Here is a 12,721-nt window from a genome sequence, read left to right as displayed (position 1 = left end):
GTATAATTATTTAATACTATATTTTTAAACTAAGTGCCTGGTAGCTTTGCTTTAGACTTAAGTACAAAGTTAATACCTTAGTATAACCTTAGTATAAAGTCACAAATAACCTAATGGTAACATCTTTGGGATTCCCGGTAGAATGTAGAGGCTGAGACTGTGTCTCCTATATCCCCTCAAACTGCCTGGCCCATGGTAAGGTGCTCAATAAATACTTGCTGAATGTGTAGGCCAAATAAGAGTTGAGTTTCTACTAGAGGTCCCATCATTCCTTCAATAAATAAGTATCTGCTATATGCATGACCACAGAAATATTGAGAGAAACCACACTTGGGTCCAGCATACCAAAAGAGAAGAAGCATGTACATAAATAACTTTAAGGTAGGAAAGTGTCATGAGAAAAATAAAACATTATGGAATTCTGAAAAAAAGAGTTTCATCTCATATTACTTCCTTCTGGTTTATCTAGAGTTGAGCATGTACAGATTAGAACAGCAATTTGAGGACAAATCACAGAGAACATTTTATATTCATTTAATGACCTGGGCTTATTCTATAAGCAAGAGACAATGTAGGACACAAGTGGGAAGAACATGAACAGAGCTATGGCTTAGGAAGATTAATGTGACAGAGGAGAGGAAGGGTGAATGCAGGAAGGTGAGATGGGTAGGGAGAGTTTAGTTAAGAAGCTAATGTAGGCCTGAAATGGAGAGAGGAAACGGGAGACACTGTGGTGAAAGAACAGACAACAGGACAAGATTTGTGGGAAAGAGGCCTTGAGGGAACAAGGAGAGAAAAAAACCCAAGGACTGAGCTCAGTTTTATCAGCCAAAGGACTGAGATGATGGTAGGCTGTGAATAGAAACAGGAAACTCAAAAGCGGAGCCGTCTTCTAAAGAAAAATGACCTCAGCTTTGAACTTTGAGGTTGAGTTTTATCAGTTAGCAGGGCCAAGGAAACAGATTTAGGCTTTGAAGATTTAAGGCATTTTACTTCAAAAGTTAGTACCAACAAACATCTAGCTCAACTGGTATAACACAGTTTATATAAAAAAATGTTCTACATTCTACTTTGGTGAGTAGCGTCTGGAGTCTTAAAAGTCTGTGAGCAGCCATCTAAGATACAACACTGGTCTCACTCCTTCAGGAGCAAGGGATAATGAAGAAAACTAAAGATACAAGGGAAAGATTAGTCCAAAGGACTAACAGACCACATCTACCATGGCCTCTACCAGACTGAGTCCAGTACAACTAGATGGTGCCTGGCTACCACTACCAAATGCTCTGACAGGGATCACAATAAAGGGTCTCAGACAGAGATGGAAGAAAATGTAGAACAAAATTCTAACTCAGAAAAAAAAAAAAAAAAAAAGACTGGACTTACTGGTATGACAGAGACTGGAGGAACCCCCAGAGTATGGCTCCCAGACACCCTTTTAGCTCAGTAATGAAGTCACTCCTGAGGTTCACCCTTTAGCCATAGATTAGATAGGCCCATAAAACAAAACAAGACTAAAAGGGTACACCAGCCCAGGGGCAAGGACTAAATGGCAGGAGGGAAAAGGAAAGCTTGTAAAAGAGAACCCATATCGTGGGTTTGTTAACCAATGTCATAAAACAATATGTATACTGTTTAATGGGAAACTAGTTTGTTCTGTAAACCTTCATCAAAAGTACAATAAAAAAGAAGAAAAAAAAAAGTTACTATCAACAAAGAGGTCTTGGAAAGAGAAGTACAGGCGAGATCCTTAGAGAACTTTATATTTAAGGGCCAAGAAGATGACGATAAGCTGGACAGAGAAGCTAATATGGTATTTTGCAATGCCAATCACAACATCAATCATAGGTGCCAACCAGTCACAGAACACAGAAATGCCAGTCTCTCTCCCTGTTCTTTTGGCCTTCTGACTCTGTAAAGCAAGGATATCCCAGCCTCCCACTTGTTAATAAAATCTACTCATCCTAATTATAAAACAGTTGCCTCTTTTTCTCAAGTAACAGATTATTTTTATGAATATTACAGTGACCTTAGTACAGTACTTTCCCGTTTTCCAAACACTTTCCCTTTGTAATCTCATTTGCTGTGAGATGGGATCAGCATTATTATTTTGCAGATGAAACAGAGGCTCAAGGTTAGGTAAATTCTCTGAAACTACAGGTAGTAGGCAGAACCCATTGCCATGGAGTTGATTCCACTCATAGTGACTCTATAGGACAGAGGAGAACTGCCCCATAGGGTTTCCAAGGCTGTGATCTTTACAGAAGCAGATTGCAACATCTTTCTCCTGCAGAGTGGCTGGTGTATTTGAACCTCTGACATTTCAGTTAGCAGCCGAGCAATTAACCACTGTGAGTCCAGGGCTTCTTAGTAAGCATAACACTGAGACTCAAACCTGGGTCTCTGTAAGTATTAAGACTATTCATTCAACCATCATTAAAAAATACAGATTTAGATAAATATACCAAAAACCAAATGAATCCCATTGCCATCCCATCGATTCTGACTTACAGCGACCCTATGGGACACAGTAGAACTGCCTCATAGGGTTTCCAAGGCTGTAATCTTTATGGAAGCAGACTGCCATATCTTTCTTCTGCAGAGCTTCTGGTGGGTTTGAACTGCTGACTTTTTGATTAGCAGCTGAGTGTTTAATTACTGTGCCACCAGGGCTCCTTTACATAAATGTAGATATAAACAAATATCAATCCTAACCTGCAAAGCAACTGGAGGCCTGTGGAGGATTGATGACCTTTGGTTTCAATCAGTGAGTTTTGATGAATTCAGTGAGTTTAAAATAATGGTAGACAGATACAATATGATTCAATTGAAGACCAGGAAACAGATGTTCCCTTTATCACATTCTGAACCAGCAGTATATTTCAAATTGACATGGAAGCTTGACTATAAGAGAGGACTATAAGAGAGGTTTAATCTTCCTAAACCACAGCTTTGTTTATGTTCTTCCCACTTGTATCCTTCATTGCTCTGTTTGCTTGTAGAGTAAGTCTAGGTTATTAGTCTGACATAAAATGTTCTCTGTGATCTATCTTCAAACTGCTGTTCTAATCTGTACAGGCTCAGCTCTAGACAAATAAAAAGGAAGAAACATGAAATGAAACTCTTTTTTTCAGAATTCCAATTCAGCAGAATCAAACATGGAGACAGTGAGGTCATCTCTACAGTGTTTGTTACCATATGCTCTGTCACATGGAATATGTTGATTCCTAAAACTTTAAAAGAACCCCTTTGAAACAAACAAAATGCCCTTCAATAAGCAAAATACTTCCCAGCATAAAAAGGAGCAAACTACTGATTCATGAAATAACCTGGATCGATCTCAAGGGCACTGTGCTGAGTAAAGAAAGCTGCTCTCCAAAGGTCACATATTGTATGATTTTATTTGTATAACATTCTCAAAATGACAAAATTATAAGGATGGAAAACAAATTAGTGATTGCAAAGGGTTAGAGATGGCAGAGAGAGGAAGGTTTTGGTGACTGGACAGGGGTAGAATGAGGAGATCTTTGAGTGATGGAATAGTTCTGTCTTGATTGCGGGGGTGGTTACACGTAAAATATTACAGAACTATAAATACACATTGTACCAAAGTCAATTCTCTTATTTTTAACATTGTACTATTGTGATGTAGGAGCCCTAGTGGCACAGTGGTTAAGAGCTCAGCTGCTAACCAGAAGGCCTGCAGTTTGAATTCACCAGTTACTTCTTAGAAAGCCCATGGGGCAGTTCTGCTCTGACCTATCGGGTCACTATGAGTTTGAATTGACTCAACAGCAATTTTTTTTTATTATAAGATGTTGATGGGATGTCTTTGTACTATTTTTGCAACTTTCTGTGAAACTATAATCTCAAAGAGCTTAAAAAAACAAAAACAAAAACAAACAAAAAACTAGGAGTCAGCATTCTATGGCCAGTAGGCTAAATTTGGGGCTGCTTATTTTTGTAAATACAGCTATGTGAGAACATAGCCATGCTCATTTGTAGTATCATCTATTGCTGCTTTCATACACAGTTGAGTAGTCCTGACAGAGACCTTATGGCCTTCTAGGCCAAAAATTTTACTATTTGGTCTTTTATAGAAAAAAGTTGCTGATCCCTGCACAAGAATATAGTATTAAAAATGATTTGTGGGAGAATAACACAGAAAATGTTACTGATGCCTTTTTATTCACGTTTTTACAAGTACATAAATGTACCACTGTATATAATATATGGAATATATATATATATAAACCTGTTGCCATCCTGTCAATTCTGACTAATAGTGACCCTGTAGGACACAGTAGAACTGCCCCGTAGGGTTTCCACGAAGCAGCTAGTAGATTCAAACTGCTGACATTTTGGTTAACAGCTGAGCTCTCAACTATTATGCTACCAGGGCTCCATAATCTTTTACAAAACATTTGAAAAGATTAGAAGGATATATACAGAGAAAGATATGTTAAGTGATTATTAAGAATAATCTCTGAGTGGTAAGAATAAAGGTGATTGTTTTTTCTTCAATTTCCTGCATTTTCAAATTTTTAAAAATCAGAAAAAAAAAGTAGCTTTCAAAAAAAATAAAAAGAATGCCTTTGATAGAGAATATCTAAAATAATGACTATCAACTTAGCTATCTCTATCTTTACTCTCTCTTCTTGGGGTCATATTTCATAGACTATTATTATGGTAATTATTTTTAAACATTAGTTTATAATGTTAGACAATTTTAAGACTGAGGAAAAGAGCAGTAGTGGTAAACAGTTTTGCTAAGCATGGCAACAATGAAAAATAAGCACTGCAATGGTCTGAGTTCGAAAGTTTTCTAAGAAGCATAAAGATGCATAGGGGTTGAATAAAACTGAAAAAATTCTATTAACTACTTCTGATCAGATTTTCTCTTTCTGAGCTGGAAGTTAAGAATGCTTTGTAGAAACACTACCTACTAACCCACATTTCCTAACAAAGGCAAAGGCATGGTAGAGAAGGGAAAAAGGAAGATGTTTTCTCATTCAGTTGCAGCAAGTCAAAGAACTCCAAAATTCTTTGCAGTCCAGGAAACAGAATATTAGCAATTATCAAAACCTCCTATGGCCCTATACGGCAGAGGCAGGGGTGGGGCACTAGGGGTGGTTGTGAGATGTGGTGGAAGGTCACACCAGCCTCAACTTATGAGTCATGAAACACAAAAAGGCATTAAGACTAATGACTTAGGATGGCAAATGGAACACCCCATCTAATTTTGCTTTGCCCTGAAAACCCAGTACACTATACTGGAGGTATTTTCTTTTTCAAAGACAAAAAGAACCACAAGGAGAGGAACAAAAGGAGACAATGATAAAACTGTGGAAAGCTGACCGACCATGGTAAGGGACTTGGAGGACTTAAAACTATATCAAAAGTCACTTCCAAAAACAGAAGGGAGAGCTCAGAACCATTCAGATTTACAATGCAGATCCCTCAAAAGGCACAGAAACCCCTGGAATTGGGGCAGCGTAGGGGTGGTGAAAGAATGTTGATGTTGTTAGGTGCTGTCAAGTTGGTTCTGACTTATAGGGACCCTATGTACAACAGAACGAAACAATGCCTCATCCGGTGCCATCGTCACAATCGTTATGCTTGGGCCCATCGTTGCAGCTACTGTGTCAGTCCATCTTATTGAAGGTCTACCTCTCTTTCCTTGACCCTCTACTTTACCAAGCATGATGTCCTTTACCAGGGACTGGTCCCACCTGATAACATGTCCAAAGTACGTGACACCAAGTCTCACCATCCTTACTTCTAAGGAACATTCTGGCTGTACTTCTTCCAAGGCTGATTCGTTCATTCTTTTGGCAGTCCATGATATAGTCAATATTCTTTGCCAACACCATAATTCAAAGGTCCTCCTTATTTCTTCGGTCCTCTATATTTATTGTCCAGCTTTTGCATGCATATGAGGCAAATAAAAATACCATGGCCTGGGTCAGGCACACTTTAGTCCTCAAAGTGACATCTTTGCTTTGTGTAACACTTTAAGAGGCCTTTTGCAACAGATTTGCCCAATGCAATATGTAGTTTGATTTCTTGACTGCTGCTTCCATGGGCATTGATTATGGATCCAAGTAAAACAAAATCCTTGACAACTTCAGTATTTTTCCATTTATCATGATGTTGCTTATTGGTCCACCGGTCAGGATTTTTGTTTATGTTGAGGTATAATCCATACTGAAGGCCATGGTCTTAGATACTCATCAGTAAGCCATTCAAGTCCTCTTCCCTTTCAGCAAGCAAGGTTGTACTATCTGCATATTGCAGCTTGTTAATGAGTCTTTCTCTAATCCTGATACCACTTCCTTCTTAATATAGTCCAGCTTCTTGGATTACTTGCTCAGCATACAGATTGAATAAACATGCTGAAAGGATACAACCCTGACACACACCTTACCTGACTTTAAACCATGCAGTATCCCCTTGTTCTGTTAGAACAACTATCTCTTTGTCTCTTTACAGGTTCTGCATGAGCACAATTAAGTGTTCTGGAATTCCCATTCTTCGTAATATTATCCATAATTTGTTATGATCTGCACAGTTGAATGCCTTTGCATAGACGATAAAACACAGGTAAACATCTTTCTGATATTCTCTGCTTTCAGCCAAGATCCATCTGATGTCAGTAATGGTATCCCTTGTTCCACGTCCACTTCTCTGACTTGAAATTTGTGGCAGTTCTGTTGATGTACTTCTGCGACCATTTTTGAATTTTCTTTAGCAAAACTTTACTTACATGTGATATTAATAGTATTGTTCAATCATTTCTGCATTCTGTTGGATCATCTTTCTTTGGAATGGGCACAAATATGGATCTCTTCTAGTTGGTTGGCCAGGTAGCTATCTTCCAAATTTCTTGGCATAGATGAATGAGTACCTCCAGTGCTTCATCTGATTATTGAAACATCTCAATTGGTATTCTGTCAATTCTCAGAGCCTTGTTTTTTGCCAATGCCTTCAGTACAAACCTGACTTCTTCTTTCAAAACCATCATCTGTTAGTTTGTCGTAACGTTGTGGTTTGTTGCTGTGATGTCGGAAGCTACGCCACTGGTATTTCAAATACCAGCAGGGTCACCCACAGTAGACAGGTTTTAGCAGAGCTTCTAGACTAAGACCAGGAAGAAGGCCCTGATGGTCTACTTTTGAGAAAATTGGCCAGTGAAAACCTTATGAATAGCAGTGGGACATTGTCTGATATTGTGGCGGAAGATGAACCCCTCAGGTTGGAAGGCACTCAAAATACGGCTGGGGAAGAATTGCATCCTCAGAATACAGTCAACCTAGTGACACGGATGGAGTAAAGCTTTCGGTATCTTCATTTGCAGATATGGCATGACTCAAAATGACCAGAAATAGCTGCAACATCCACTAATAATAGGAACATGGAATGTACAAATATGAATCTAGGAAAACTGGAAGTCATCAAAAATGAAATGGAATGCATAAAGATGGATATCCTAGGCATTAATGAACTGGTATTGGCGATCTTGAATCAGACAATCATATGGTTTACCATGCTGGAAATGACAAATTGAAGAGGAATGGCATTGCATTCATTGTGAAAAAGAACATTTCAAGATCTATCCTGAAGTACAGCACTGTCAGTGACAGAATATCCATTCGCCTACAAGGAAGACCAGTTATTACGACTACTATTCAAATTTATAAGCCAACCACTAATGCCAAAGATAAAGAAATTGAAGATTTTTACCAACTTCTGCAGTGTGAAATTGATCAAATATGCAATTAAAATGTATTGATAATTATTGGTGATTGAAATGCCAAAGTTGGAAATGAAGGATTGGCAGTTGGAAAACAGCCTGGTGATGGAAAGGACACCAGAGGTGGCATGATAGAATTTTGCAAGTCCAAGTACTTATTCATTTCAAATCTCTTTTTTCAACAACATAAACAGCAACTATAAATGTAGACCTCGCCAGATGGAATATACAGGAATCAAATCAATTACATCTGTGGAAAGAGACGATGGAGAAGCTTATTACCATCAGTCAGAAGAAGGCCAGGGCCAACTACAGAGTAGACCATCAATTGCTCATATTCAAGTTCAAGTTGAAACTGAAGAAAAAACAAGTCCACAAGAGCCAAAGTACAACCTGGAGCATATCCCACCTGAATTTAGAGACCATCTCAAGAATCAATTTGATGGACTGAACTCTAATGACTGCAAGACCAGATGAGTTTTAAGATGACACCAAGGACATTATATATGAAGCAAGCATAAAGTCATTAAAAAGACAGGAAATGAAGACCAAAATGGATATCAAAAGGAATGCTAAAACTTGTTCTTGAATGTAGGGCAAATAAAGTGAATGGAAGAAACAACGAAGAGCTGAGCAAAAGATTTCAAGGGGTGGCTTGAGAAGCCAAAGTATTATAATGAAATGTGCAAAGACCTGGAGTTAGAAAATCATAAAGAACATGCTTGGCATTTCTCAGGCTGAAAGAACTGGGGTATAACTCAAGCCTTGAGTGGCATATTGAAGGAAATCTATGGGCAAAATATTGAATAACACAGGAAACATCAAAAGAAGATGGAAGCAATATATAGTCACTACACCAAAAAAGGATTGGTCAATGTTCCAAGTATTTCAGGAGGTAGCATATGATGAAGAACCAATGGTGCAAAAATAGATGCTAAAATATGGAGAACCAGAGTAAAATTTGTTTGAAAAGAAGGTAAGATTCCTAGACCCCCTTTCCTGCTCCATGATACTGGTGACTGCCTTTCCCCCAATGTAGCAGAAGTCTACTCTCTGGAAGGATTAAAAGGGGAAGTCTATGTACTGGTTAACACCAAGCACGGCTAAAGGCATGCATACTATATAAAAAAACAGGGAGTTTAATCTGATTAATCTCCTGCATAGTCATGCTGAAAGCAAAGGACACCCCCCTCCCCTGCCCAATCCACCTTCCCTCACTTGGCTCACAGAATTATGCCAGACCCTTGCTCTCAAGGCAGAATGAAAACTTACCCAGGACTCTAACTAGTCCATGAGAAAATACCTAAAGATATTGACAATGGGAGATTCCCCCAACAAACAACCCACTCAGACCACCCGACAGTAAAGCTCCAAGACATGAAATGCCAGTTACCTATTCAGAGTTTTCAGTGTTTTCTTCCTCCAATCTTAATCATGGTAAACAGGTGAGAATTTCAAAAGATCTGAGGAAAGTCTCTAACATGTAAGCCTAAAACAAAAAAGCAACTTACAGAAAAATTAAAGTTCTTGGAAATTAAAAGCCATATAGGCAAAACAAAAAGCTCAATAGGAGGTTGGAAGATAAAATAAAGGAAATCATCCAAAAAGTAGAATAAAATAACATAAAAATTGGAGCAAAACATAAGCAAATTAGAGTGCCAGTCCAGAAGGCCCTATTCCACATTAACAGTTCAAGAGAGAAAAAGTAGAAAACACAAGAAGGAAATAAATTTTAAAATGTTGCCTGGAAGTAAATGACATGAGCTTCCTGGTTGAAAGGGCCCAGCACAATGGATGAAAATTGACCTACAACAAGGAATAACATTGTGAAATACACTGGAGACATATACTACAGACTTAGAGGAAGAACTAGTTACATGCAAAGTATCAGGAATCAGAATTTTTGACTTTAGATTCCGAAAGAGCAAAAAACAGAAATGAATGCACCAAAGCCTTTAAAATTCTGAGGGAAAATAGTCTACAATCTAGGGTTTCATACCTAGCCAAGCTATCCATCAAGTATGAGTAGAATAAGAGGTTTTCAGACATGCAAGCTCTCAACTGTATCTCAAGAATTACTAAAGAATGTGCCCCCCCCCCCCGATACAGGAAATAGAGAATTCAGCACAGAAAGAAGTATATTCCCAAGATGAAAACTAAGCACCAGGACTAGAGGGCAACCAGTCCAGACTGGAGGTGTATGTGACTCAAGGCAGACATGTTGAAGGATATCATGGCCATGATATCTACTTCCTTTGTAATCTAATAGCATGCCCAAGTTCTGTGCTTGGCTTGACTGTGTCCCAGTGAAGTTCCTGCTCTCCCCTTCATATCCTGATGTCTAGATTAGCTGAGGACACTCAATTTGCCCCACAAGAAAGTTCTACATTTATATCTTGAGAGATGGAGGTAAACCATGGCGAGTTTAAGAGCAGAAAATATAAAACAAGCACACAACCTCCGGAATACATTTCTGCAGGACACCCAGGATGCCCCAACCATGGTGACTTGTTTCCCAGGATTTGCTCATCACCTAGCTCACTGACATCTCCACGTAGAGCTCTTGTACTCTAGAAGTGCAAGACACGCTATGACCCAGACCGTTCAGCCTATCTTCTCCTGGACACCTTCATCTAGTGGTAGCAAATGTTGCCCTATACAGCTAGGTTTGTACTTGTTTCTCAGTTGTTCAAAACTAGATAAGATACTGTGTTTAAGTAACGAGGTAGTAAAAAAAATAGTAAGGAAATTACTAATAGTCTGAATAGTACAAAAGAGCTACCTGAGTCAGATGAAATTGGGGATTGGAACCACAAGTGGCTTCTATGTTCTATTTCTTAACTTGAATAATGGGCAGATATTTGTTTTATTACACATTCTAAGTTTCAAAATTGAAATGTAAGGCCATTACAATTTTTTTTTTACCTCCTTCTGACCTATATCTGGAACCAACAGGCTTAATAAAGCACACCTACCTGTGTCAACCCACATGAAGAAGCAACATATTAAGTATTAAAAATCTAACAGTAAATCTATGAGATGGCTAGAGCTCTGTCCTTCACCTGAGAGGGTGATCTGATGACATCACAATGGAGGTGTGGATACAATGCAGCACAGCAGCATAGGTAATATGCCCAAATGGTAATTAATTTGACTTGCAAAGTAATAGTACTAAAATACCTGAAAAATGGTTTTAAACCAATCATGGACAGTGCTTAAACAAAATCAGTTTTACCAGCATTTCCTCCTTAAGATTACAGCATACAAATTGTTCATGATTTTGCCCCCTACCTGGGATCCCTCAGGTCTTCCCCCTTGCTAAATGAGCCTAGATCCTATTGTTCCTTTCAAGTAATTCTTTCCTGAATCATCTTTCTCATCTATCCAGTCTTTCATATATTACTTAGTGACTGTATGCCATAAACCTGGGGATAAAGTAGTGAACAAAAAAATTCCCTGTCCTCACAAAGTTTACATTCTAGTGAGAGGAGACTGAAAAGCAAGCTTTATCTCAGATGGCAATTGGTGTTATAGAGAATATAAAGCAGGGATGGAGGATAAAGGATGCAAGGGAGGGATGTGTGCTATTAAACAGTCAGGAAAAATCCTACAAGGAAGGTGCCAATTGAGCAGCAACCGTGAAGGTTTCTCTGCAGTAAAGGTACTTCGGCAGGGGAAGAGCAAGTAGCAAGATCCCCAGCATGAGTGGTACTTGGCACTGCTAGTTATATTTTGCTGCACACACCCTACCTCTTCAGACTATGAAGTCCTCAAGGTAAAAACCCTCTTCTCTCTTTGGACTTCCAACAATTACCATGGCCCTTTTATTCTCAAACCACGGCTCTCAACCATTGTTATAGGTGACTAAAATATCAGTCAGCTCACTCAACACATTATGAAAGCATTTTGTCCTCCAGAATAAAGTTACAATCTTTATGTCTGCAGGATAATCCACCTAAATCACAATATGCTTGTGGCTTAAAGACACATTCCCTTAACTGCAAAATATATAATGTGCTGACTGAAATCACTCAGGTCAGGTGCAGTAAAATTGGAAGCCCATAAGATGAAAATTGAATAGCACCAAGACAAAGTCTTTGATCCATAGCCTTCAGTATGGGTGACACCTTAATATAAAGAAAACAAAAATGGACCACAATTGGACCAATAAGCAACATCATGATGAACGGAGGAAAAAGGGTTTTCCTTTACTTGGATCCACCATCAATGCACATGGAAGCAATGGTCAAGAAATAAAACAATAAATTACATTGGGCAAATCTGCTGCAAAAGATCTCTTTAAAGTGTTATAAAGCAAAGATGTCACTTTCAGGACTGGTGTGCCTGACCCAAGCCATGGTTTTTTCAATCCCCTCATAGCACGCAAAAGCTAGACAATGAATAAGTAAGGCTGAAGTAGAATTAATGCCTTTTAATTATGGTGTTGGTAAAGAATATTGAATAAAGCATAGACTGCCAAAAGTAGGAACAAATCTATCTTGGAAGAAGTACTGCCAGAATACTCCTTAATAGCAAGGATGGTTTGAGACTCTGTCTCACCTACTTCAGACATGTTATCAGAAGGGATCAGTTCCCAGAGAGAAGAACATCATGCTTGGTAAATTCCCTGTCCTCACAAAGTTTACAGCAAAAAAGAAGACGACCCTCAACAAAATGGACTGACACAGTGGCTGCAACAATGGGCTCAAGCTAATAGTCATGAGGATGGCGCAGGACCGGGCAGTGTTTCTTTCTGTTGTACATAAGGTTGCTATGAGTTGGAACTCAAGAGCACCTAACAACAAGACAAAATAATATCTGAATCTGTAAGACTCTCGTTGGTCTTGTTTGGTAGTTATTTCAAATGAGATTAACTACCAAACAAATGGCCAATCCTTTTAAGATTTAGTACAACCCAAATCTAAACCATCATCTGACCTATGCTTCTGCAGGTTGGCATTTAAATATACA

At 38.7% G+C, this 12,721-nt stretch overlaps 1 protein-coding gene across 1 annotated transcript in view; it reads right to left on the bottom strand.

The window, feature by feature from the left end:
• ZC2HC1B (zinc finger C2HC-type containing 1B) overlaps positions 1-12,323 on the bottom strand; it is a 64,425-nt gene extending 52,102 nt beyond the window's left edge. Inside the window, exon 1 of the mRNA XM_003403978.4 lies at positions 12,311-12,323. Within this exon, the coding sequence (XP_003404026.1) occupies positions 12,311-12,323 (13 nt within the window). The remainder of the gene's footprint in view (positions 1-12,310) is intronic.
• Positions 12,324-12,721: the final 398 nt, after the last annotated feature.

This window comes from Loxodonta africana, chromosome 1, assembly GCF_030014295.1.
Source record: "Loxodonta africana isolate mLoxAfr1 chromosome 1, mLoxAfr1.hap2, whole genome shotgun sequence".
Lineage (NCBI taxonomy): Eukaryota > Metazoa > Chordata > Mammalia > Proboscidea > Elephantidae > Loxodonta > Loxodonta africana.
The sequence above is the reverse complement of the archived record's forward strand: the minus strand, read 5'-3'. Positions and strand labels throughout refer to the sequence as shown.